General features: G+C 52.1%; 1 protein-coding gene across 1 annotated transcript; it reads left to right on the top strand.

The window, feature by feature from the left end:
- The first annotated feature begins 20 nt into the window (after positions 1-20).
- MOGAT2 (monoacylglycerol O-acyltransferase 2) lies at positions 21-14,263 on the top strand. Its single transcript, XM_032358707.1, has 6 exons — positions 21-111; positions 4,083-4,261; positions 11,136-11,340; positions 11,667-11,841; positions 12,473-12,672; positions 14,109-14,263. Exons 1-6 carry the CDS (start codon positions 21-23, stop codon positions 14,261-14,263), a joined length of 1,005 nt encoding a protein of 334 aa, XP_032214598.1.
- The last annotated feature ends 11,668 nt before the right edge of the window (positions 14,264-25,931 follow it).

Here is a 25,931-nt window from a genome sequence, read left to right as displayed (position 1 = left end):
GAGCCATCAGAGGAGCCAGCATGGTGAAGTTTGCACCGCTGTTCCTGCCGTGGGAGCGCAGGCTGCAGACCTTCATGGTCCTGCAGTGGGTCTTCTCCTTCCTGGCCCTGGGTAAGGCGAGCGGGGCTGGGGGCTGGGAGGTCATGGACACCTGCCACTCCAGGTGCACAAGTGTATTGATAATGGAAAGACATTCACCCTAATGGGGACTTTGCTGCTCTCAGAGCTCTCAGAGCATGGGGATAGCAGGGTGTGGTAGAAGCCATTGTGTGTGGCTTTGGACAGGTTACTGAGTTTCTAGCTTAGTATGAGGACAAAGACCCTGCCTCAGGCTGCCTGGTGGTGGTGTGTGGAAGAACCTAGGTGATTATGGAAAAGTTCCAGGTTCTGTAGGGCTTCTCAGAAGGAACGGATTTCCTGCGTTCCTTTCAGAGAGGAGGAAACAGACTGGTGGGTAGGGAAAGAGAAGGGAACAGGGAAAGAATAGGAGTGTGAGGGAAGGTAGACTGCCAGGGGACTGGGGCATAAGGGAGGGTCCGAGGTGAGCCTGGTTCAGAGTCTGGCTGGGCAACCCAGCCCCTGACCTCTGCAAGTCTCTAATTCTAATCAGCTGGGGAAGGGCAATATCACTGCCTAGCTGGTAGAGCTGTTGTAGGATGAAGTGAGGAATGTGCTTGTTTTGCCCAGCGCACACTGGGCTGGACCCCTGGGCTGGGGTCCCGTGGGAAGTATGCTTAGGTCCCCCTCCCCACCCCATGCCCACCACAAGCACACTGATGGTGACCAGGGAGACCACCTGGCCCAGACTCCACTCTGCCGAAGGGAACTCTTTTGAGGAGGGCGGGCGACAGAGCAGGGGAAGAGAGTGACGGGGGAGGGGTGGGGGTGCCAGGGGGCGGGGGTTGGTTCCTATGCCAGTGTAGACAGTTCCTATTCCTTAGTTCCTATGCCAGCACCAGACAGTGTAGGCTGTGCTTCCCTGGGGGCTGGCCTTCAGCCTGTGCACGGATGCCACTATCCAGGTGTTACAGTCCGGGGATCCTCTGTACCGGCTGGTCACCAGCATCACACACACACACCCAGGTGCTCCCTCAGAACCCCCTCGCAGTTCTGCCACTGAAGGATTCACCCCCAGCAAAGCGGGCCCCCAGCACCCTGTTTCCCTTATGATTCATCTGTGTCTCTCTCCCAAGGGTTCTTAAACATTTTAAACAGCCCTGGCAGAGAAACAAAATCACTTAACTGCCCAAGGTTGTAGGTCTGGAGTCCTGGGCTCCTTCTACAGCCAAAAGAAGAAAGGGAAGGAGGGGCAGAGAGAGGAGAAGGGCAGATGGTGTGGGAGGAGGTGTGTATAAGAGGCTAAGAGGCTGGTGGAGACAGCCTGGGAAGGAGGCCTAACAGGATTGACTGCAAGTCTGCGGAATCCTGGACAAAGGTCGCTTGGGGGCCTAGAGGTAAGCTGTGGCCTGGGGATCCCAGAGGGTAAGGTTCATCAGGCCCAGCATGCCTTCTGTGATCTTGGGGCCCTGGAGTGTGTTTGAACATTCTGTCCCCGCACCCCACCCGGCCTTGGTCCCCCAGCCCTGCGAGCCCGGGCCATAGGAGCCTGGGAATATCAGGAGCAGCACAGAGAGGTCTAGTAGCTCCAGGCCTGGAGGACTAGAAGGAGGAAGGCTGGGAAAAGGGATGTGGGCCCCCTGGTCCTGGGAGTAGGAGGTTTTACCCTATCCCTCACCCTGGGAGCAAAGGGGAGCCTTGGAAGGGCTTAAGGTAGGGGAGATCCACTCTGGGTGCTGAAGTTCCCTGTGGCTGCAGGGGAGGTATGTACTGTGTTTTGAGTGTGGGGGGATGGGCTATGGCAGGGAGCCGTCCCAGTCCCCATCAGGGGCCACCACACTATGGCACATGGCCGAATCCTGCCCACTGACCGCTTTTGTATTTGTACAGTTTATGAGCTAAGTTTACATTTTCAAGGGGTTGTATTTTAAATGGTTAGGGACCTATGTAATATTATCCATGTTGGGTCTTGAACCCCAAAGTCTAAAATATTGACCACCTGTTCCTTTAGGAAAAAGACTGCCAAGTCTGGTCTAGCGAGGCTGGCAGAGGATGGGGAGATGTGGCCCCATTTGGGAGCTGTTCAGGAGATGGGGGCCACGGGGCAGATTGAAAGGCCCTTGGTCCATCGAAAGAGGACTGGGTGAACAAGAACAACACGCGGTCGGCACCCACGAGAGAGTAGCATTTGGCTCCAAAAGGGAAGGGAATTCTGACACGCAGGGCAGCACGGATGGCATGAGCAGGCCGCTGTGGCATCATGTGAAGTGACGCAAGCCAGTCACCAAAAGACCAACACTTGACGATTCTACGAGCTTCCTAGAACAGTCCCTTTTGTAGAGCCGGAAAAGCAAATGGTGGCCAGCAGGGGCTGGGGGAGGGGGCTCAGGGAGTCAGAGGTTCAAATTTGGGAGGGGGAGGGGAGAGAGAGGGGGAGGTTTCCGGGAGATGGTGGTAGTGAGGGCTACACAGGGAATGGACTTACTGCCTCTGAACTGTGCTTAAAAATGGTTAAGGTGATACGTTTTATGTTAATGCGCCTTTTATCGCAGTAACAATTTAAAACACACAGTGCCCCAAATGGGGACCCTGGAACGTTAGCTTTCTGAGGGCAGGACTTTGTGTCTGTCCTTCAAGGCCGCCCACTAGCACCTGGCCCGTCAGAGCTGCTCTGTGTAAAGTGAACACGTGTGAGCCCCGAGTGAGCTATGTCGTCTGCCTTAGGAGCTCTACCACTGTTTGGACTGGGTCAAGGTCCCCTCCACCAAGAACCCTGCCAGGAATGACACACCCAACTACCGTCTTTTCCAGTAGAATATACAACTGAAAGCTGACTTTCTTTTTTTTTTTTTTTTTTTTTTTTTTTTTTTTTTTTTTTTTTAAAGATTTTATTTATTTATTTGACAGAGAGAAATCACAAGTAGTCAGAGAGGCAGGCATAGAGAGAGAGAGAGGGAAGCAGGCTCCCTGCTGAGCAGAGAGCCCGATGTGGGACTCGATCCCAGGACCCTGAGATCATGACCCGAGCCGAAGGCAGCGGCTTAACCCACTGAGCCACCCAGGCGCCCAAAGCTGACTTTCTTTAAGAGAATGAGTTTATGGTGTTGAGTGGAGAAAAGGGGGTGGGGAAGGAGCCATATTCTCTAGCGGTGTTCTTTCCATCAGCATCAGATTAGGGATGGCCCACAGACCCGCTGACCCTGAAATGAAGCTGGGATTAGCCTATGGCAAGGGATTCGGACCTGCAGGTCAGAGGGAGAGCTCCTCACTGGGACTTGTCCTAGCCCAGCCCTGCTACACCCCTGAGCATCGGCTAGCCAGGGGTTTGACCTCTTTCTCCTTCCCTCTTCACTGGGAAAGGGCACTGTGGGAAGGAGGAATCAGCATGCGCAAAAGCTAAGGGACTAAAGGAGTTCAGGGAGCTGTAAGAACCGCAGTTAGTGTGGCCAGAGCACTGGGGGTGCAAGTGGGCGAGGAGGTGGGTAGGGCCAGTCAGCTCCTCCCAGAGTTACAGGAAAGCCAGGGCAGGGCTTTAAAGAGAGGAAGACCTGGCCAGATTGATCTGTGGAAAGATGGGGCAGAGGGTGGGCAGAAAGAGTGTCCCCGTTTTCTCTGAGGTTCCCAAAAATAGAAACCAGAAACGGATAATCCAGTCAGTCCTGAAGCAGGCATTTACTGAGCACCTGGGGAGTGCAGACTACAGAGGGAGGGAGGTGGGACGGGGTGGTGGGGTGGTGGTATGGAGGGAGTGGGGGGTTGGGGAGGGAGGAGGCCAGAGTGAACAAGGGAGACCCGACAGCGGGAACTATGAATTTTGAAGTTGGACCTATGTAGGTTCCAGTCTCCTCCAAGCAAGACACTGGCGGGTACATTTCCTCCTTGAAGGCGTGGGAAGCTGAGCTCTTCCTCCTGGGGCCACAGGCTGGACGGGATGGTGCTGCTAGTGCGGGGCATACGGGCGACTCAGTGTGGACGTCTCACCTCCTTCCTCTCAGACCCCTGATAGCTCTTGCTTTTCTCCCCAGCCCAGATCTGCATTGTGGTCTTCATAGGCCTCCTGTTCACAAGATTCTGGTTAGTCAGTGTCCTGTATGCGACCTGGTGGTACCTGGACTGGGACAAGCCATTGCAGGGGGGCAGGCCCATCCAAGCCCTAAGGCGCTGCTTCCTGTGGAAGTACATGAGGGACTATTTCCCCATCTCGGTGAGTACTGGCACTGGTGGGGATGAGGTTGCGGGGGAAGTGCCACCCAGGCTGCGGGGAGCAGAATGCTGGGCTGGGTGGGAGGGGCCAGAGCTTACACCACTGTGGGGCCTGGGGAAGAGTCCCGCTTCATTCTCGCTGTCATTTCCCAGGGTTGGGAAAATGTCAGGGTTTGGAGGAGCTCTGTGGGCACACACATATATCCTACAGGTGTAACCCCTCAGCGGCCAGGGAGGGGGTGAAGGTAATAAGCTCAAGGTCCCAAGAGACCATCGAGCCCCACCCTTTATCAGAGTGGGGAGAATGACACCCCGAGAGGGACAAAGGTGTGACCAACTCCACACAACAAGTTCTGGTTTTGAGGCGTGTGCATGAACTATGGGGGAAGGGGCAGAGGAGAGAGAGCCCTGAACTGGTTCTTAGTTCTATCCTGCCCTATCTCCAGATTGCTGGGTGTCCTTGAGCAAAACCTCGCCCATTCTGAGCCTCAGTTTCCCCAGATATCTAGAAAGCAGACTGACCCCTCCCCCCCGTGCACGTTTGAACCTCTCACTCTGACTCGGGGCATCTCATTGTGGATAATTGACCCTGGACTCAAACTCAGTCCGAAGTAAAGCGGACCCTCAGATTTTCGTGAACAGACCCGCTGCCTCCTTTACCAAATGCCAGGCAGACAATCCTGGGACTTGAGTGGCCGGGCAGGGCTGGCGTATTGGCTGGATGGGACAGGGTGGGCAGGCAGTGGGGAACACAGAGAGGTGCCAGGCAGGGAAAGCTGGCTGTCGCCTGGAAACGATAGAAGAAAGGCATAAAATGCGGCCTCTGGAGCAGGACAGACTAGGTTCTAATGCCAGCGCCGCCTCAGCCTGTGGTGCCCTTGGGGGAGTTTCATAGCCTCTCTCAGCCTCAGTGTTCTCATATGTAATGTGCAGATGATGCCACACACGTCACTGAGTTGGGCGGATTTGCTGAGCCAGCAGGAACTCACCATGTAGGTTGGCAGGACACTAGGTGCTAGTATTACATGACCGAGTCAGTGGGGAGCATGGAGACACATGCACGTGACTGTGGTTGGGGGGAGGGCTCTGACAGCCCAGAGCCCAGCTGCTCTGACCTTCACACCTGCCTGGCTTCTCCCATCCTGGAGCTCCACCTCTTCCCACCCCTCCTGGCGTTAGGTCCCTAGCTGGCAAAGGGGGAGGGAGTGGAGGACACAGATTCCTGGGCACTCAGCAGTGGATTCAGGGCTCCTGCCTGACTCCCTTTTGAGAGTCCTGGGGCCTGGCGAGGACTTGGGGAAGCTGGGCAAGAGCTGGGGTACAAAGCCCCAAGCTCCACAGTGAGCAGGCCTCCTGGGCAAAGGGCAAGGGTGGCATGGGCAGGGCCGGGCAGTAGGGCATTATGCTGGGGGCTGGGAAGAGGGCAGGAAGTTAAGTGGCAGAGAATTCCACACTCGTGAGGGGTGCTTCTTGTGGAAGGGTAGAGTAAATGAGCAGCTGCTGAACTAACCCAGGAGTCCATGTTGGGGGAGGACTTCTCCCCATATTTGCTTCTGGGATCTTGTCCACAAAGACAAACAGGGTCTGCGCCTATACTATCCACTGCCCTTCCTGATCCTCCCCTAGCCAGGCACTACTGGCCCTGGTGGGACACTGCCCTGATGATCTGCCTCAGTCCTTTGTGTAGTGTTTCTGGATTGATGCCACTGAGGGCCTGTTGCATCCCCCCTGCAGAGGGCAGGCAGTACCACCACATCGCCAGCAGAGGGCGAGATAGCATGCACTTGACTTTGCCAATGCTAGGCTGGGAGCCTGCAGGGTTGGGGAACGGGCCACAGATCCCCTTCCCCACCTCTTCCCAGAAGACCCTCCCACTCTTCCACACACTTTTACGGCCCCGCCCCGCTGGGATCTTGAGAGTGGCGGAAGGTAGGTAACTCTCCCGCACACACTGACAGAATTCTGTTTTCCCTTGTAAAATGCATATAGATTTCCGAGATTCTTCTATCAGTTCTTAGGTTGATTTTATGAACTAGCATCTATGGATGGAATTCCAAGCAGAATTAGGAAACTCTCTGGGCCTTGCAGCTTTCTGAACTCATGCTACAGGCTTCTAAAGAGCTGATGGTGAAGAATCAGGTGATGGGTTTCCCATAGGATACACTGATCCCACCTCATGCTGAAGGCCAGCCCCAGAGCTAGGTTCCCCCAGTGAAGATTTCATCCTCCTGGAGTCAACACTGTCTCCACAGGCCAAGGCCCGAGAAGGGTGGACTGCTGTGGCCTGGTGTCAAGAAATGCTGCAGGCCTGGGGAAGCACAGGATACCTCTCCTCCCACACCTGGGACCTCCCTCTGTTCCTCACAGCCCTGTGGATGTCACTGGGGACTTCAGGCCCTCCCTCCCACTCCCCCTCCCACCCCCCACCAAGAATACTGGGGGCTCTTAGCCTGAGTCAGAAGAAGGTGGGTAGCCAGCCGCCTGCCCAGGACAGATCTGCAGCGTGCACTTGGACGGAGTAACACTTGATCCTGTGATGGCTCCTTTCATCACAGGAGGGCTCTGCCTGGAAGAAGGTCTTCCTTTGCACTGAGCTCTGCCTATCCTGACCACCCGCCCTGCCCCAGGGGTCCTGCCTCTGCCTTGGGCACAGCTGTTCTCTCAGCCCTCTGGCTGCCCTGCAGGGAGGGAGCCGCCTTCCTACTCAGTTCCTCTTCTTGCTGTCCCTCCCCAGCCAGCAGCTCTCAGGAGGCTTTCTGTGCACAGACATTCGGGGCTAAATGATGGATGTGGGGGTGGCTTCATCCCTGGCCTCTACCCACTAGTAGCACTCCCCTCCACCAGGTATGACAACCAAAAACGGCTGCAGACATTACATGTCCCCTGGTGGGCTCAGGGAACTGACCCTGGTTGCGAACTGCTCTGGGGCCCAGGGTCTGACTCCAAAACTCCTCCCCCACTAGCTACCTGAATCTTGACCAGTCACTCTTTCTCTGCTACAGTCCATCCTGCACACAGCAGCCAGGATAGTCAATGCCACAACAGCTGTGACTCTCGTAATACCTAAAAATCAAATCTAATTTTTGCCCAGCCTGCAGGTCCCTGGACCCCGGACCCTCTGCTCATGCCTCACCTTCCCCCTTTGCCTTTCAAGTTCTCCAGGAGTGAGCTGTGTTCCCTGGGCTGGCACCCTTCCTGGAAGTGCATCCTTTCACCACATTAACCCCTACCGTGTTTCACCTGGGGACTCCTGCAAGGTGGCAGAGCCTGCAGGAGCCAGGCCACCTGTGTTAAAGTGCTGCCTCTGCCACTTTACTAGCTATGTGACCCAGAAGCAGTTAATTAACCTCGTGCCTCAGTTTCCTCATCTGTAAAATAGGGATGTTGTCACCACTATGTCCCTGGCAGCATAAACAGAAGATGGCTCGTCAGTATACTGATGGGAGGTGCTGGGAATGGGTACCACCTGGGGGGGCAGTCTTTCCAGCTATCCATGCTTAGCACATCTGTATTAAACTCTAAGACATTCTTTTTTTTTTTTTTCTTAAAGTAGTCTCCGCGCCCAGTGTGGAGCCCAACACGGGGCATGAACTCATGTCCCTGAGATCAAGACCCAAGCTGATACCAAGAGTTGGGGGACTGAGACACCCAGGCATCCCTCTAAGATATCCTTAATGGTAAACCAGCAGTATTTTATGTACCACTAAGAAAAAAATCCTCCCAGAGGAATCATCAAATGCATTTTGAGAACATAATGTTAAGATGCAAAGGAATGGTGTATCTTAGAATTGAGGGGATACAGCTGCAGATGTCAGTGGGTGTCTGTTCTGTGAGCCCGTGAGTGCAAGGGGGAGAGAGCAGGGGTGAGGGGGTCTGAAGCCCATCTTGATGGCATACCAAGGCTGCCAGGGCCGGGGAGAATACCCAAGCCTTTCCTTCCATCTAGCTATGATGGGAGGAGACAGGAAAGGACTGGAGTACACACACACACACACACACACACACACACACACACACACGGCCAAAGGCCTGAAGCTGGAAGGCATTCCTTTGTTGTAAAGGGGGTGACTCTAAAACTTTGATATATATCGTAATCCTATGGGAAATCTGCCACAAATCAGATGCCCCAAGGCTGGAGCCAGAATACTGAATCAGACCTTGCTTGCCCTGCATTTTTAAACTGCCAAGTAATTGAGGTATATAAAAGGTCATGAACAGGTTCTCCAGGGCCAGGTCTTGGAGCTGGGAGGGGCAGGCTGCTGGTGCAGGAAGAGCCTTCTCCTGAGAGCCCTGGACATTCCAAGTTTGACTAGAAAGGAAATGGCCCCTGAGACAGTCCTGAGTCTCGGGATGTCTCTCTGGTTCTGCAACAAAGGCTCTCTCAGGTGCTCTCAGTGGAGGACAGTAGAACTGAGCTCAGGTCATCTGTGTATGGGCAGGTCGCTTACCCCCCCGCACCTCAGTTTGCTCAGCTGTCAAATGGGGGCTCTTGCACTGTAGCCCCCCTCCTTAGGGCCACGGTTACGCAATTTGGTGGCGTGGGTGCTTTGTGAGCCATAAAGGAACCATCAGGACAGTGGCGGTCACCGCCAAGCGTGTGAGAGAGGGCACAAGGGCGGTTGTTGAGGGATGGGCCTGGGGAGACAGCGGAACAGTGATGGCCCCATCAGTGCACACATTTGCACACGCACACATCAGTGCCCGGGCAGATACTGGCACGCGTGCCTAGACACGGGCCCTCATTCACCAGGGTATTTCTTTATATGCAAAGGCTTCTTTATTAAGGATTATAATTCTTTCATTCATTTGTTCATTTATACATTCATTGTTCATTCAAAATAAGTAATATGTTCTTGTTCAAAATTCAAAGGGACGAGGGGATACATGGGTGAAAAGTCCCCGCCCCAGAGGCCACTAGGACCACTAGTGTTTGGTGTGTCTGCGAATGAACAAGTGCATGTCCCCTTTCTGAGCACAGTAAGTGACACTGTGCCCACGTTGACTTGCCCTTTGCTTTGTCCTAACCAGTGACTGGGGCTGTCTTCCCCTGCCAGGGCAGGGAGATCTTGCTTCTACCTCCCTAGGGCTGCCCTGTGCCCCACTGTATGGATGTTGTGAGAATTTGCTTCAATGGGCCCTGTTGATGGGCACTGGAGGGGGTGCTGAGGTTTGGATAGTACCAAAAAAATGATGCTTCAGTTAGTAATCTCGTCCACGTGTCATTTTACACAACGACACAGCCAAAATGAAATACAGTGCAGAAATTCCTCAGCAGTAAAGTTGCTAGGGTAAAAGGTCAGTCCTGCTTTTAGGTATTCAGCTATTGCGCAATTGCCTTTCCAGGGCTTGTACAAAATTGCCTTCCTGCTGGCTGAGGAAGAACTCGTGTGCCCGTGCGTCAGTGTGGGGAGCCAGGTGTGTTTGTAGAGGAACATGCCAGATGGGTTCCCAAGCAAGCGCCTTTCCCACTGAGGTTAACTAGAGGTTTCTCTCTTCTGGCTTTAGCTTCACCTCTAATAAGTTCCCCTGTGGGAGCAGAGACCTTTGTCCTCGTGTGGGAGGCAGTGGTCTCTCCAACTGTGGTCCCTGTAGGTTTCTGCAAAGGATCAGTGGGTAACTGGGGGCCATGCTGGGCAGGGGTGGGGGGATTGCAGAAACCAAGTCCAGGTGAAGTGCTGAAGAATCTGGGGTTGGTCGGCCTGGATGGGGGCAGTTGGCTTATATCCCTGTCGCTGCCCCCAGGTCCCTCCAGGCTGCTCTGAGGACAGGCAGCCAGGCCTCTGGGACCCCAAAGGTGGCAGCAAGAATCCTCAGGGAGCCACCCGCTGCAAGTTTTAGCTTGATGACAGGACGAACTTTCACCATGGCAAAGCTGACCCGGGGGCAGAAAGGGCTGCAGACTGCTGTGGGAACTGGGCAGTTCCATCAGGGGCTTTGGGCATGGCCCAGGGGCTTCTGGGGCCTTCAGACTCTTGATGGCTGTGGCTCCTGAAGTGCAGGGCAGTGTAAAAGGTGGGCCTGTGGTTCCTGGCAGGGTGGCGGAAGGATTGCCCCCTACCACCACCTAGTCTCTGCCTGCAGCTATAGTCTGCACTCTGGACCATGGAGCAGCCTGTCCAGGAATGGGCAGGCCAAGAGCAGCATCTGTTAGCTCAGTTCCTGCCCTTCTACCCTCATTCTGCTATACCTGGGAGCAGCTAAAGACAGCAGCTCTCCTCTCCCAGGCCATCTGTGATGGCTGGTGGTCTCTACCTCCTGCTCCATGCTGCAGACATGACCAGACCTAGGCAAGTTGCTTGCTAGCAGACGACAATGGTTGAGGGGCAATGAGGGTCTGGTGTAGGGAGAGCAGGGAGCCCCAGGGAGACATTTGCATTGTACAGAGGGTAGATAAGCCTTCTGGCTGTGTGCTCTTCCAACCACTACTGCTAAGATAGCAAGATTGCAATGCTCACTCCCAGGTCTTAAGTACCCATTTTTCTTACATTGAGTTTTGTTAAACTGGGGCTCTTCCAGCATGGTGGCACTCCCGTGTGTCCCTTTGATGCCTTCAAATGATACCTGGTCCCGTAGTAATCTTGGTAATTTCAGGGTACTGCACACCAGGGCTTCTTAGCAGCCCTGGGTGGTAGGCAGGTCAGGGCTAAATGTCCCCATTTTACAGATGGAGAGCCTGAGAGGGAAGCAGTTTGTCTAGAGTCAGCCATGAATATGAGAGGGTGTCCCTGGGTGCATTCACATACCGTATCTCAGTATTCCTAAGAAACTGAGCCTCAGAGATGGAGAGCGGCTTGCCCAAGGTCACCCTGATGAGTGGCATGGTCAGGATTGGCACACAGGTCCCGCTCCAGCTCACCGGGTTGCTGTCCTTGCAGCTGGTCAAGACTGCTGAGTTGGACCCCTCCCGGAACTACCTTGCGGGCTTCCACCCCCACGGGGTCCTGGCAGCTGGAGCCTTTGTCAACCTGTGCACAGACAGCACGGGCTTCCCTTCGCTCTTCCCAGGCATCCGCCCCCATCTGATGATGCTGAGCCTGTGGTTCCGGGCCCCTTTCTTCAGGGATTACATCATGTCGGGGGGTGAGTCTTTATACCCATGGGTAGCCCAGGAGGATGAGGCTGGAGGCAAGGGACGAAGCAGCTTAAGGAGGGGAGGGCTGCCAGCACTTCCATACTTCTTGCAAGTGCGTGTGCAATGGGAGAAGTAGCTAGACCCAAAGAAGTACTCCGCACAGCCGCGAGCCGGGAGAGGACTCAGTTCCAGTCCTCAGGGGACGCCCAACTGGAGGCAGTGGGGTGGAGACCCGGGCCTCTGCGGCACCTTTCGGTGGTCTCTCTCTCCTGTCTTACCCACACCACCATCCCTGCCCACTTCCCTATACCTGAGCACCTTCCTCTCTCCCTAGGGCTGGTCACGTCGGACAAGGAGAGCGCTGCTCACATTCTGAGCAGGAAGGAAGGTGGCAATCTGCTGGCCATTATTGTAGGGGGTGCCCAGGAGGCCCTGAACGCCAGGCCGGGAGCCTTCACGCTGTTGCTCCGGAACCGCAAGGGCTTCGTCAGGCTCGCCTTGATGCATGGGTATCTGGGGAGAGGGCTCTTGGCTCCAGGGGAGATTTGCAAGGGTTAGATTTTGGTGGGAAGACAGCAGAGATTAAGTGGCTTGTATTTTGGCAGGGAGATTCTCAGTCTGTTTACAACAAAGATGAAATTTTGGTGAGAGATGTACTATGGCATGCCCATATACCAGAGAAGATTGCAGTAGGGAGGCTTGGTGATCAAAGGCACTAAGTGGGAAGGGACATGTCTGCCCAAAGCTGGTACAAGATCTGACATCTGTGGATCTGGGAGGATGGAGTGTGGGGCATATCACAGAACTCTTCTACTTAGAAGCATCTTTGAAAAACACAAGCTATCTGAGGCCAGAGAGATTTCTCTGCAAAGCTCACGGATGTTTTCTATCTGGGAGGGCTCTGAAACATTCTGGTCTGTCTGTCCCTTACAACTGGGAGATTGTGGCCCTGAGAGGGGCCAGGATCTGCCCAAGGTCAGAAAGCAAAGCTATGGCAGGGCTGGGAGACAACCCAGGCCTCTGACTGCTGATGCAGGGCTCCATCCTCTGCTCTAATTCCCAGTCGCTGGGTCCCTGCAGGAAGCTAGCTGGGGCCTCCTATGAGACCTTCCATGCATATCCTCTCCTGTCTCTCTCCAGGGCACCTCTGGTGCCGATCTTCTCTTTCGGGGAGAATGAACTCTTTGACCAGGTCGAGAACTCCCCTGGCTCCTGGTTGCGCTGGATCCAGAACCGGCTGCAGAAGATCATGGGCATCTCCCTCCCACTCTTCCATGGCCGTGGTGTCTTCCAGTACAGCTTTGGTCTCATACCCTACCGCCAGCCCATCACCACTGTGGGTGAGCCACGAGCAAGCCTGGCCGGGGAGGTGGGGGTGGGGTGGGGCTACAGGGAAAGAAGCCTGGGCTCCGGGCTGCAAGGGGATATGGAGACAGGTAAGACACTTCCTTTCCCTCCTGGAGCTCACATTCTAGACCAGGAAACACATTTAGGAGACCAGGAAACAGACACTGCTTATCAGTTGAGCAGGTAAGGCTGATAGAAGGCGCTCTGGGATGGGAACTGAAACAGGCACAAGGAACAATAGTCACCACGCATTACAGAGTGGCTGCTGTGTGCCAGGCAGGGTCCCTACTGTGCAGCAGCTTGATCTGCCCTAACGACCTTCAAGACAGGGACTACCATCCCCCTTTCATTAATGGTAAACTGAGGCTCTGGGAAGTTAAGTAACTTCCAAAAGAACACTCTGCCTTTGAGTAACAAGGATGAGGATCGGATCAGGATTTATTTGACTTTTTATGTTTCTAGAGAAGAAGGTTTAATTCTGACCCAAAGGATCTCCTAAGGCTTACTGGAGAGGATGGGTACAAGGAAAGGGCATTCCAAGTCTATTAGAATTGTGTGTAGAGTAGGAAATGCTACACTTGGATTAGAACCTGAGGGATTATCCCATAAATAATGGGCATGAGCTCTCGTCCATGGACTCAGCACTATCTTTTTCAGCTCTTGGGACTCCTCATTTGCTTTCTTCTTGGATCCCAGCTAGATCCCTCTGACGAAGCCTATAGAGGAAGGTTCGTCTTTTTCCATCTGTTTATTTGCTAGCTGAGCACAGACTTGGTATACACCATGACTTTCCCTGTGTATTGTGGCAATATTTTCAAGAGTGTTAATACTCCTACTGCCCCCAGATCTATTGCCAAGAGAAGGCCGGGGAGCGATCACCCCAACCAAAGAGGTCACTTAGGGCTTCCCTGGAACAGGCCAGATGGAGAGAGAAGGAGGAGGAAGAGCTGTGTGGGCTGTGGGCCCACCTCGTCCTAGATCTACAGGTACCTCTGATCATGACATGTTGGGCTCCCAGAACCCTGTGGTCTGGAAATTACGAGCATATCCCCAGGATTTGAAAACTGGAATGGGATTCTTCCGTGCTGTGTGACTTGAACAAGTAGCTTAGCCTCTCTGAGCCTCTTACACCACCTGTTAATAGGGATAAGAGCTTCTGCCCCCATAGGATTGTTACAGGGATTAAAGGAGATGATGCGTGGCAAGCGCCTGGTGCGTTCCTGGTGCGTTCCATGGCATGTCGCAATGCCCACAGGTGTTGTTACTATATCAGAATCTTGGAGTTACCGTAACATCTTAGAAGCCATCACCCAACACAGGGTTGAAAGGGATGGCAGTAAGAGCATTTTGTGCCGGGATGCCGTGGGGTAGGGCTCCTGCAGCCCCATGGTTCCTGCTCCGGACCAACACCCACACTTGTGCCTTGCAGTGGGAAAGCCCATTGAGGTGCAGAAGACACCATACCCCTCACAGGAGGAGGTGGACAAGCTGCACCAGCGCTATATCAGGGAGCTGTGTGACCTCTTCGAAGCCCACAAGCTGAAGTACAATATCCCCGTGGACCAACACTTGGAGTTCTGCTGAGCGCCTCCCCAGAGGGCAGGATTGGCGTTAGGAGCCCAGTGGAAGGTGCTATGATCTAAGAAGGCTTCCTGAAGGCATCTATTGAACATACCTTCACAGCCTTCCCAGACCTCTGCAAATTCAACCACACCAGGCCCCAAGTCCCAGCCGCTGTGCGGGAGGGGACACCAGGCTCTGGAGTTGGTGATTTTCACCCCTGCTGAGAAACCCCCTGCCAGCCTCCCTCTCCTTGGCCTGCCCCTCAGTGAATGGGAGAGACTGCTGGAAGAGAGGGATTTCTGAGGTCTCGGTCCCCTGTTGTCATGTCACTCAAGGGACAGAGAAAGAGGGGGGCCACTCTCACCTGGTTTTTCTTCCTTGACCTAGAGTTTCCTTGACCTTGTATAACGGCACAAAAGAAGCACATGCTCCAGCCCCATCTCCTACAAGTTCCCTCATCCCACACCCTGGATGTCTCCGCCCCTCCCTCCCTGTGCCAGAGAGGAGGGGTGGCCTTGCAGTCTCTTTGCTCATGCTAAGCACCTGTGCATTTCTGGGTCCTGCGAGCTATAGACTGGCAGCCACAGGGCTGAAAAGGTGGAGAAGGAGAACTGTGCCCTGTCACTGCTGTATGGTGCTGGGCGGCCCTCTTCGCCCTCCTTCTGAGCCTCAGTTTCCCTGACTGACTAAGATGAACCCTGAGACTCAGCTGGAGAGCTCATCCATTGTTATTTCAGCCCTGGCCTTGGCACAGAAGGGTGGGGGAGGGTCTCCATAAACATCAGTTCAACAGATGAAAGGATTCTGTTTTAGCCTTCTTCTGTTCCTCCTCATTCCTCGACAAAGAGGGCTCATCAAAGCCTCTCTTTGGACCCCCACCCTGGTCCTGTGGCCCTACAGCCACACCTCTACTGACAGGGCCAGAGAACACCATGTTGACTGATCCTTCCTGATCCGTCAGCCCCAACCTTACCAGCCCTTGTCCTGATCTGCTGAGCAAGGAAGATGAGAGGCTGTGTTAAGATACAGAGCAGATCGACACTAAGAAGAAGGACCAGCCACCAGGAGTGTATGTTTCTGTGTGTCTGCAGGGTGGGTGACATGGGGACAGATGCCCTGATGAGAAGATTCTGGATTCCTAGGTTTGGACATATGTCAGTAGTGAAGGTCAGGATGGCCAGTGGGAACTGTCCTTGTGACTTCCCCTCCCCCTCCAGCAGGGAAGCAGCATCCTTTCTCTCCAGGAACAAATAATACCCATAACTACAACAGTAGGGACATCTGAGAAGTGTAAACTTGGGTTTAAATCCTGGCTCATCCCTTCTTTGGTGACTCTGGGCAATTCATGTCATTTCCGAACCTCAATTTTGCCATCTGAGGAATAAAGACTACCATACCCATCTCTGGTGTTGTGAGCATAGTAAGATAATATTTTAAATGTGTAAGCCACCCCATGTCATGTCTGGAATGGTGTGGAATATGGGTAAATTAGGATTCAGGTGATAATCCTAAAGTTACCCCGTGTCTCGGGAAGGTGCCTGATAGCTGATGAGGCAATATGCTAGAAGGGCCACAACAAGGGAAGTGGGAACAAAGGGGTGGGGTTCAGGGGAGGGAGTGATGATTTCAGAGGAGGAAGTGGAGGAGGTGACAGATGGGCAGGGCTGTGAAGGAAGGGCAATATTTGCAAAGGGGAGAAGTACTTGCCCATCAGAGTTCTCTATTGCTGTCTAGCCGGCTATGTCAAAGCTGAATGGTTGAAGAAGCAAGGAGTTGGTATTTCTTGCAATTCTGTGGGCTGACCAGGTGGCTCTTCTCAGTCTGCCCTGGGCTCCTTGCAGCTGCATACAAACAACTGGGGCTGGGCCTCTCTTGACAGGTGAGTCTGATGGGTCTTTTGTGTTCGGTGGTGGCTGGATTTGGTAAGAATGGGAGCAAGGCTGCAAGCTCTTAAATCCTGGCCTGAGCAACTTGCCCAGCATCTTTTCATTCCATTCTGTTGATCAAAGCCACTTCTGAGCGTCCCCCCACCATTTTAAGCATTAGGAACAGACTGTGCCTCTGCCTGGGAGCAGCATCAGTGTCAGAATAGAGCGGGCTGGAGGTCCACGAAGAGATTCTATGGCCATGTTGGCCAACAATCTACAAAACAGCGGTAAATGGGGGATGCCTGGGTGGTTCGGTGGGTTAAAGCCTCTGCTTTCAGCTCAGGTCATGATCCCGGGGTCCTAGGATCGAGCCCCCGCGTCCGGCTTTCTGCTTGGCGGGGAGCCTGCTTCCCTTCCTCCCTCTGCCTGCCTCTCTGCCTATTTGTGATCTGTTTGTCAAATAAATTTAAAAGAAAAACAAAAAACAGTGGTAAATGAAAGCCTGCTGTGGGACACCCCTGCCCCCAAATGTAGCGGAATTCCCTGTGTGGCCATGATCAGAGCTGTAGTTTATCCACAGGGCACCAGCTCCTTTTCAGCTGCTGCTCCATCCCCATCTTGCGCTCCCTAGTCATCCTCAGTGACCAGCCAGGGTGTAGGGGCCATCGTTGGTCAAGGGACACAGGCCATGCTGGGGACGCTGCAGGGAAGGAGCCAGGAGTGGGCATTCCCGCTTCCCTCTTTCTTCCGCCAAGGTTCCCCTCTGCCTGAGCCCCTTTGTGAGCTGGAGGGCGCAAGGGCCTGAGGCTGCAGTGTACACAGGTAGGCCTCCAGGAAGGAATGGGGTGCAGACAGGTGGACAGTGGTTCTGCAGAGATCCATGGAAGAGAGACGTCCACCTTCAAGTCCAAGCTGCTTAGTGCCTTTCGCCACTCTTCCATCATCTGGCCCAGTTTTCTCAGTCCTCATTTGTCATCCTCCTTTAGTCCTGGGCTCCCATCACTCTGAACCATTTGTATGTAGTTCCTTGTATCAGATTTGCTCTCTTTCTCCCCTCTAGGCTTTGTCCATGCTGTTCCCTCTGCCTGGAATGGCATCTCCCCTGCCCCACCTCCCCCTTTCTCTGGGAAATTCCCATTCGTCCTTCAGTACTAGTTTCCTTTATTCGGGAAGGCCTTTCCTAATGCCCCTGGTTGAGATAGGGCTCTCACGGGGTGCCCTGACTTCCCCTTCCTCTGCCACGGCACTCACACCTGGGTGGCTGCTGGGTGGTCCCCGTCCCATGCATGATACCTCTGCCTCCAGTGAGCCCCCTCCAGCCTATCCATGTGTAGCACCTGCCTCCACTCTCCAAACAAAACCCAACACCCTAAAATGGTCTCCAATGCCTCAGGATAATGCCCAAACTCCTCTTCAGCCTCCAGAGCCTTCCTCATCTGCCCCTAGACCTCACCAGCCTCCCGCTGGGTCTTCTCTCCTGTACCCCATCACCCTGCCACCCCTCGCTGCTTGTTGAGTGCACACTGCGCTCGCACCTGCTGTGTCCCAGGGCATGCTGTTCCCTTGCCTTGAAACAAGCTTCCTTCTAGACTGGTTGATGTCGCCCATCCCCAAAGGGCGCCTCCTTTGTCGGCCATTAGCACACCCCACCTGCCCTCCTACCCTGCCTCCCACCTCACTGCCCTGAAGCAGAGTTAGTTATCTCTCTTTGGGGCTAGTTTTAGGGGTGACAGGGCCATGGTCCACGGTCATTAATGGGTGAGTGGACTTCTGTGTCTGCCAGTAGACTGCGAAAGCCCTAAGGGCCAAGACCAGATCCTGGCCACCCTCAGCCCCACCCCAGTACCCCGCTTGGACTCAAGGCACCTCAGCACCACACTGGGTGAGAACTGGTTGGATAAATGAATCCTCGCATGGCACTTCCTCTTGGGAGGCCTGGGGGAGGGACAAGGCCGAGAAGACCCAGGTCTTGCTTTTGGAGGTCACTAAATCAGTTCTCCATGGCTATGTGACTCCAAAACTGAGCAGCTTTAAACCACAAACAGTCATTGTTTCACAGTTTCTGAGGTCAGGAATCTGGAAGCGGCTTCCCTGAGGGATACTGGCTCAGGCGTCTCCTGAGCTATAGCCACGCCATCATTGGCAGTTCCAGAAGACTTGAGTCGGCCAGAGGAACCACTCCCAAGCTCCCCCATGTGGTTGTCGGCAGGAGGCTCTGTCTGCCTCTGTGTGGGCCTCTACACGGGGCTGCCAGTGGTGTGCCTTCTGCCAGAGCAAGTAAAGAAATGGGCCACACTACTTTTTATGGACCTCGCCTCTGTGTCACACACTATCAATTCTGCCCTATCACATTCGTGAGATGTGAGTCACTAAGTCCCGCTCACACTGTACAAGGGTGTGAATCCCTGGATAGGAGGTCCCTGGGGGCCGGCTTGGAGCTATCTCAGGGACAACAGATGAACCCTCAGAGGCTGCAGGAGGTAACTCGCCCATCCGGTCTCAAAGAGCGTCCCCAAATGGGTGGGGCACAGAATGAGCAGGGATGAGGAGCAGAAGGAATGCTGGCCACAGCCCCCTGGCCTGGCTGGGATGGAGGAGGAGGTGACCATGAGATTTGAGCGGGTTTGGATGGGGGAGGGCAGTGGTGAGAGACTTGGGAGGGCCAGAGGGCAGAGAATTCTTCCCTTTTCATCGTGACCCAGGAGGCCTCACGTGGAGGACCAGGGCAGCAAAAGAAAGGAGGCTAGGGCCTGATCTGAGAGGAGGGCTGCCCCAGAGAGCTGCACGGCTGGGAACAAGCACACTGGACTTTGAGCAAAACATGTTCTTTTCCTGAGCGATTGCAGGTGTTTGTCTCGGGGTTGGTCTCCCCATCTGATGCAGTGTGCCAGGGCTGCACATGAAAGGGGCCAGTAATTAAATTAGTCCCTCCTGACTGACACTCCTCAGGGCCCACAGAGCCTGCCTCAGGGGCCTCCGCATTGTCTCCGCGGAAGAACAGCTCCCCGACCCCAGCGCATACGCACAGATTCAGATAACCAGAGGATGACAGGTTTTGCCAGACGTGGTGGACAGGGTAAGAGGCCCTCAAGTGTGGGGTGCTCTGGAGTCTTCCAGAAATCATGCTGCCCTTTGGCCTCGGGAGAAGTTCTCAGAAGGCATTACCCACAGGGAGCAAAGGGCCCACTGGGACCCAGCCTGTGTGACATGGCTTTATGGTGCCGGGGTGGGGACAGGGGTCAGCCAGCACAGCACTGCCAGCAGCCACGTGGCATGGGCCACACGGTGGCCTCACAAGGAAGCTGACCGTGCTCAGTGAGGGTTCAGGAGGAGGCTCACGCAGGGAGGATGCAAGCTGCTGAGCAAGCAAAGGCAGGGAGAGGAGACGGGGCAGGGCACAGGCTGATGATGGCCGCTCCTGTGAGTCAGCGGGCAGGAGGGAGCTTTAGGGAATGCGAGGCTGGAAGGCCAGGCCTTTGTTCAGCAAACTTGGAGACAGAGTGGTGACCAAGGCACCCAGGGTCCCTGACTTTGCCTTGCCTACCGTCTGGGGGAACTCAAATGTCTAGTCAAGGAGTCAGGAATTTCGCCCCCAGGTAGGGAGGAGCCCCGGAAGGTCCTTGAGCTGGAGTGGGTCGGGGGCAGGACCAGATGTACAGTGGCTGCCTTGGGCTGGACTGGGCATCTGTCTTAATAACCTCATGGAAGGGCGGAGCCAGCACTGATCCACTTACTAGGCCATGCTGGGCTCTGGGTGGGACACTCTTCAGGCATTATCTCAACGACACCAGCAATGACACCCACTCTTTGGAGTAAATGAGGTTCCTGTGTCGGAGAGGGGTAAGGACTTTTTGAAATCCTGGTCTCAGTAGGAAGACTGCCTGCCCAGATAGCTATTCAGCTCTACTCCCACTCTGCCTAGTTCTAGCCTCCAATTGGGCTGAAGGGCACAATGGAAGGGGCTGGGCCTGAGAACCCTTGAGGTGTGCACAACCCCCCACCTGCCTGCTTGGCCCCACCGCACACCTCCCTGCACTGCATACCACCCCCCCCATCCCTCTCCCTGTGCCATATGCCTCCTTGAGGCTTGGTTCCGTCACCTATTATTGTTTCACCCATAAGGGAGTATTTAATAAATGCCCGTTCCTCCTCACCCCTCCCCTTTGGAAATGCCAGGAAATGGATTTTGAAAGACCCAGGAGAGTTTATGGATTGCAAATGAGGTTTGGGGTTTTCTTAGACTCTAACTCACCACTCACTCCTTGCTAGAAAACCTTTAACCAGTGCAAGGTGTGCCCTGGACCCCTAGTTATATCTTTAGTGAGTGAATGGATGGAACTAGATAGGCAGGTAGACTCACTCTTTCTAGTAGCCCCTTTCAAAGGGCCCCTGAAAAGAACAAAACCAGCAATGAACCCTGGCCCTATGAATACAATGCCAATGATTTGGATCAAAAGGGACCTCCCCCTTGAAAAAGGGCAAAAATTGTCAGACTTGGCATTTGGGCATGGGCTAGATCTGTGGTATAGGACCAGGTTCTTGTTGAGGGGGGTGCCTAATTCATCTCGGACCTATTCATTTGTAAAATACAATATAATTACCTGAAAAATGAAATATGAAAACAATAACAAACATAGTCCAAGTTTTTATTCTTACTTTCAACAGACATACAACTCCTCTGCCACGTTACTCTAAAGTTTCAGAGCAGGTACTCTCAAATTCTGTACCTAACTTGGTCAGGAACCAGGAACAAGTGGTTAATGGACCCATTCCAGCCCTCAGACCACACTAGAGCCACACAGCCTTAGCACTCATGGGGGGCTAATTACTGGGATTGTCAGATCACTGTGGTTAAGCTACATGAAGGTACTTGGTGAACTGCAAAGAGCTCTGCAAGATTGGTGGGGCTGTGGTCTTGGCCACTTATACGTGAGTAAGCTGAGGGGCCTCTGGGAAGGGAAGGACTTGCCTGAAGGTGCAGAGCCAGAAAGACTCCAACGTGCAATCACTCTTCGGTCTCATGCAATGCTCTTTCCACCCTGCCAGGGCACTGGGCCAATGACTAGTCCAGATGGGGAAGAAAGGCTTGGCCTCTTCAGCCCAGATCAGGACAGCTCTGATGGGCCACTTCTGTTCAGCTTCTCCCTCTACCCAATTCCATTGCCTTCCCTCCCTTCTGTAGGTGTTGACCCCAAGAACTCTCCCTAATAGACATCCCACAGGCAAAACGTGCTTTCAGAATCCACTTCCTGGAGAACCTAACCCATGACCTCATGCATATATGAAGAGTTAAATCTCAATATATGACTAGAGAGATTAACTAACCTGTCCAAAGTTGTACAGTTTTTAAATGGGCTTTATGTTTTTGGAGTCAGGATTTCAACTCAGATCGGATGGCAAAGCCAGTGGTTTTTGCCTTATGAGTGAGATCTTCTGACTACCAGCTTGGAAAACAAAGGAAAGGATCAGAAAAATTGTATTTAAGTTGTGAAACTTAAAGTAAATGTATTCAAAATGGCGCACCACTTTGGAAGACATTTTGGCATTTTTTAAATAAAGTTGAATATAGGCTTACTGTACAGCACAACAATCATGGTCCTAGCTATTTACCCCACTGATTTGAAAATAAGTCCACACAAAAACCTGCACACCAGTGTTTACGGCAGCTTTCTTCATAATCAGCAGAAACTGGAAGCAACCAAGATCATCCTTCAGTAGGTGAAGAGACAAACACACTGTGGTACCTTGAGGACAGTGGAATACTACTCTGAAATAAGGGGAATGAGCTATTAATTCACACAACAATGTGGATGAATCTTAGATGTGTTTTGTTAAGTGAAAGAAGCTTTTTGATTCCACTCATGATATTCTGAAAAACGATGATATAGGCATGGAAGCAGATCAGCCATTGCCAGGGATTTAGAAAGGGCGAATCATCGACTAAGAGAGGCATAGGAAATTCTTTAGGTTGGTGGAATGAACCTGTATGGTATGGGACTGGTATATGATTGATACCATGCATTTGTCAAGACCTACAAACAATGAACTTTAATGTATAGAAATTAAATTGTAAAAGACCAACCAAGAAGCCTGGCGATTCCAAGATGGAATGCGGACTTGTGACAAAAGAATCTTTTTTTGTTATTTTAAAGGAAGTTAGGTTTTATTTACTTATTTGATAGATAGAGAGAGCATAAGCAGGCAGAGCAGCAGGCAGAGGGAGAGGGAGAAGCAGGCTGCCCACTGAGCAGAGAGCCTGATGTAGGGCTTGATTTCAGGACCCTGGGATCATGATCTGGGCCAAAGGCAGACAGTTGACTGACTGAGGCTTTCAGGTGCCCTGTGATGAAAGAATCTTTAAACTGTAGGTGGAAGGGAAGAACTGCCCTAAGGAACTTTGGAAAATAGGGTTTTGACTGGAAACTCTAAGACTAACATTAAAATAAATTGTACATAAATACCATAGTGTAGTTAAATTTGAATCCTCATGGGGGTGTGCATCAACAATTTGGAAACGGCTGCACTGTATACTGAGAGTGCACAAGTAGGTAAGTAGATGGTGGGAGCTGCTTTTCTCACTGTTGGGGAGGGAAGTTACGGAAGAGCAAGGGAGGAAGGCTAGAATGAACAGTGGGAGACATCAGTACGAATTGATGTCTAGTTTGACAGACAGAGAGGTAGATATGGAAATTATCATAAGTATGTATGTGTGCATGGGTTAGCTTACATACGTGTATTTCCTACCTCCTAGTTCTTTCTACCGAAGGAACCTAGAAGAATATCACCCCAGTAGCCTTGTTGGGCAGGGAAAATAGAGCCTGAAGCATCTTTGAGTGTCAGAAAGTAAAGAAGTACTCAAAAAACAAAACAATGGGAGCATCTAAAAGGAACCCAGGAGACAAAATGAAAAAGCTCCCAATGGCCATGGCTGGAACAAAACAAAACAAATGCCAGTATTTGGACTATAATCCAAAATATGAAATACATGCCCATGAGTACATACTGATAAAAACAAATGTTTGAATGATAATGAAGAAGTGGGGGAGAAGAGCCAAATTTCTCTTACAGAAGAATCCTAGATCCTTGGACGGAGATAGTCTGCCCTCGAGGACATGGAGCTTAACCCACCCCACTTGAATTGGGGGATACTTAGTGGCTTGCTTCCAAGAGTGTGGGAAGAGATGGGGTCAGCAAAGGGAAGGTGAGTAACTATACCATGGAACCATCACAACCTCCAGGTGATCAGGGTCAACAGCAGTGATAAGTCACCATGACACTATGTGCCTTTGATACGATGTGATGAGAATGACACCTCACTTCTGTGGTCTTCCTCTCCAAACCCCATGACCCCAAGCTGACTAGGAGAAAAACATCAGATATATCTGAAAGGAGTGACCTTCTTTTCTGCAAGATACTTGGCTAGTAGTCCTCCAAAGGGAAAGCCATCAAACAACCAAGGAAAGTCCATGAAACAGTCACAGACCAGAGGAAGCTAAGAACACAGGACAACTACATGCATAATGGTAACGTTTTAAAGATTTTATTTATTTATTTATTTGACACAGAGAGAGAGATACAGAGAGAGTGCACACAAGCAGGGGAAGAAGCAGGCAGAGGGAAAGGGAAAGGGAGGCTCCCTACTGAGCTGAGAGCCTGACGAGGGGTTGGATGCCTTGATGCAGGGCTCAATCCCAGGACCGTGAGATCATGACCTGAGCCAAAAGTAGATGCTTAACCCACTGAACAACACAGGTGCCCCCAAACCAGTGAAATTTAAATAAAGTTGTGCATTTTAACCAATACTAATGTTGGCTCTTTAGTTGTGACCTATGTACCACAGTAAAGAAAGATGCTAACAGTGGTGGAACCTGGGGGAGGAGTATTTAATTACTCTTTACACTGTCTTTGCAGCTATTCTGTAAATCTAAAATTATTCTAAGATTTAAAAGTTTATTTTAATTTAAATAATTCAGAAAAATCTCTGTGGGATGTCTTGTTAGTTTCCTGAGGCTGCTGTAACAAATCACCACAAACTTGGTCACTTGAGACAACAGAAATATCCTTGCTCACAGTTCTGGAAGCCAGACAACCGAAACAGGCTACACTGGTATCAGTTTTAGAAGGGGTTCACAGGGCTGTGCTCCCTCTGGAGACTCCAGGGGGAGAATCTGTTTCCTTGTCTTTTCCAGCTTCTAGAACTGGATAATAGATTCCTTGGGTCCTGGGCTCTTCTTACATGTCCAAACCCGGTAAAGGAGCATCTTCTAACCTTCCTCTATTCATTGTCACATCACCTTCTGCCTCTGTATCTAGTAGGGTCTCTCCGCATCTCTATTACAAGGATACATGTGATTATATGTAGGGCCCCTCCAGATAATCTAGGATAATCCTCTCATCTGGGGAAATACAATTTCATCACACCTACAAAGACCCTTTTTTATCCAGGTAAGGTAATATTCATAGGTTCTAGGGACTAGGACCAGGATATTTTTCATGGGGTCATCGTTTAGCTTATTCGAGATGCCAAGCAAATTATGTGTTCTCTCCAAGCCTCAGGTCCCTCATCCAGAAGTGAGGTACAAATGTATGTAAACGAGGAGGCCTGATCTGCCACCAGACTTCTTCTTTCAGGAAACAGGAGCCTGAAGAGCTTCCTGTCCTGGGAAGAGGAATCCTGACATTCCTCCTTCCCCATGGGCCCTGCTCCTCCAAGTTAGTGGGGTCCATGGCCAGGATGTGGTGGTATAGGGAAAGAAAACTCAGCTGGGAATCCTAAGATTTGGATTCAAATTTCAACTGTTGGCAACTTGTAATGTGACTGCAAAAAGTCACTTTCCATAGCCAGGGTATAGTGCGACTCTATGAAACACGTGGACATTAGTCCTGCCCCGGGAGAGGGCTAGAGTGGCACATTGGGTCCCTCCTGCCCTGAGATGTTATGATTACGGATGTTCATACTGCCCGTTGGCTCCTAGTAACAAGGTAACCTTTTAACTGGAAGCCAGGGCCCCCTCTCACAGGAGGGGCAGTCATGGGGAAGTTGGGCAGATCACAACTTGTTTCTTACTTGCTTCTACCTGGGCCCCATGAGTCTAGACCATGGGTCAACAAACTTCGACATGTGTTTAAATAACCCAGGAGCTAGGAGTGACTTCTACAGATGAACATTTGCAATCCATTTGATGGAAAGAAACACTAACTTTGAGCCCCACTTAGAAATGTCATTCTCCAAAAAATTCTGTTCTTCTCATTAGTAGACCTGCATTACAAAAAAAAATGTGCTCTATTATTTACTTTGAATTCTGGCTATTAAAATTTTGTGGAAATTTATTTCCTCTCGTGTCTCCTGTCTTTTGTTTCCTATATAATTTCCTTGATTTGCCTCTTAACCTTCAGAGCTTCTACCAGCCCCCACTTAATCAGTTGCCCTATGTTCCTTCTCAAATCTGTCTTAAGCCGACCCCAGATCCACTTTGCCCTTTGGAGCCCGAAAGATCTTTGTGGTGTAGCTCTGACACAATCATTGTTCCTGGCTGAAATTCCCAGTGGCTTTTCCATGCCCTCTGGATGCCTTCTTGGGCTGGCTTACAGCAGGAGCCTGCCTCCCTTTTGACCTACTCATACCCTCCTCCAGCCTTGCTGAACATCTCCCAGCTCCCTAGGGCACCTTGATTCCCCTAGAGCCAGCCTTTTGCACAAGCCTTTGCCTCTGTCTAAAATGCCTTTTACCCTACTCCCTTCCACCCACATCTAATTCCTCTTGATCTCTTAAGAGTCGTTTTTATTTTTATTTTTTTAAAGATTTTGTTTAATTATTTGAC

Source organism: Mustela erminea, chromosome 9 (genome assembly GCF_009829155.1).
Source record: "Mustela erminea isolate mMusErm1 chromosome 9, mMusErm1.Pri, whole genome shotgun sequence".
Taxonomy (NCBI): Eukaryota; Metazoa; Chordata; class Mammalia; order Carnivora; family Mustelidae; genus Mustela; species Mustela erminea.
This window is presented reverse-complemented; position numbering and strand designations above follow the sequence as displayed.

Excerpts from the sequence above, each read along its gene's own strand:
- MOGAT2 (XM_032358707.1), top strand. The coding sequence starts at position 21 with ATGGTGAAGTTTGCACCGCTGTTCCTGCCGTGGGAGCGCAGGCTGCAG. Across the intron at positions 4,262-11,135 it reads GGGACTATTTCCCCATCTCG|CTGGTCAAGACTGCTGAGTT; the intron begins GTGAGTACTGGC and ends CTGTCCTTGCAG. Across the intron at positions 12,673-14,108 it reads CCAGCCCATCACCACTGTGG|TGGGAAAGCCCATTGAGGTG; the intron begins GTGAGCCACGAG and ends TGTGCCTTGCAG.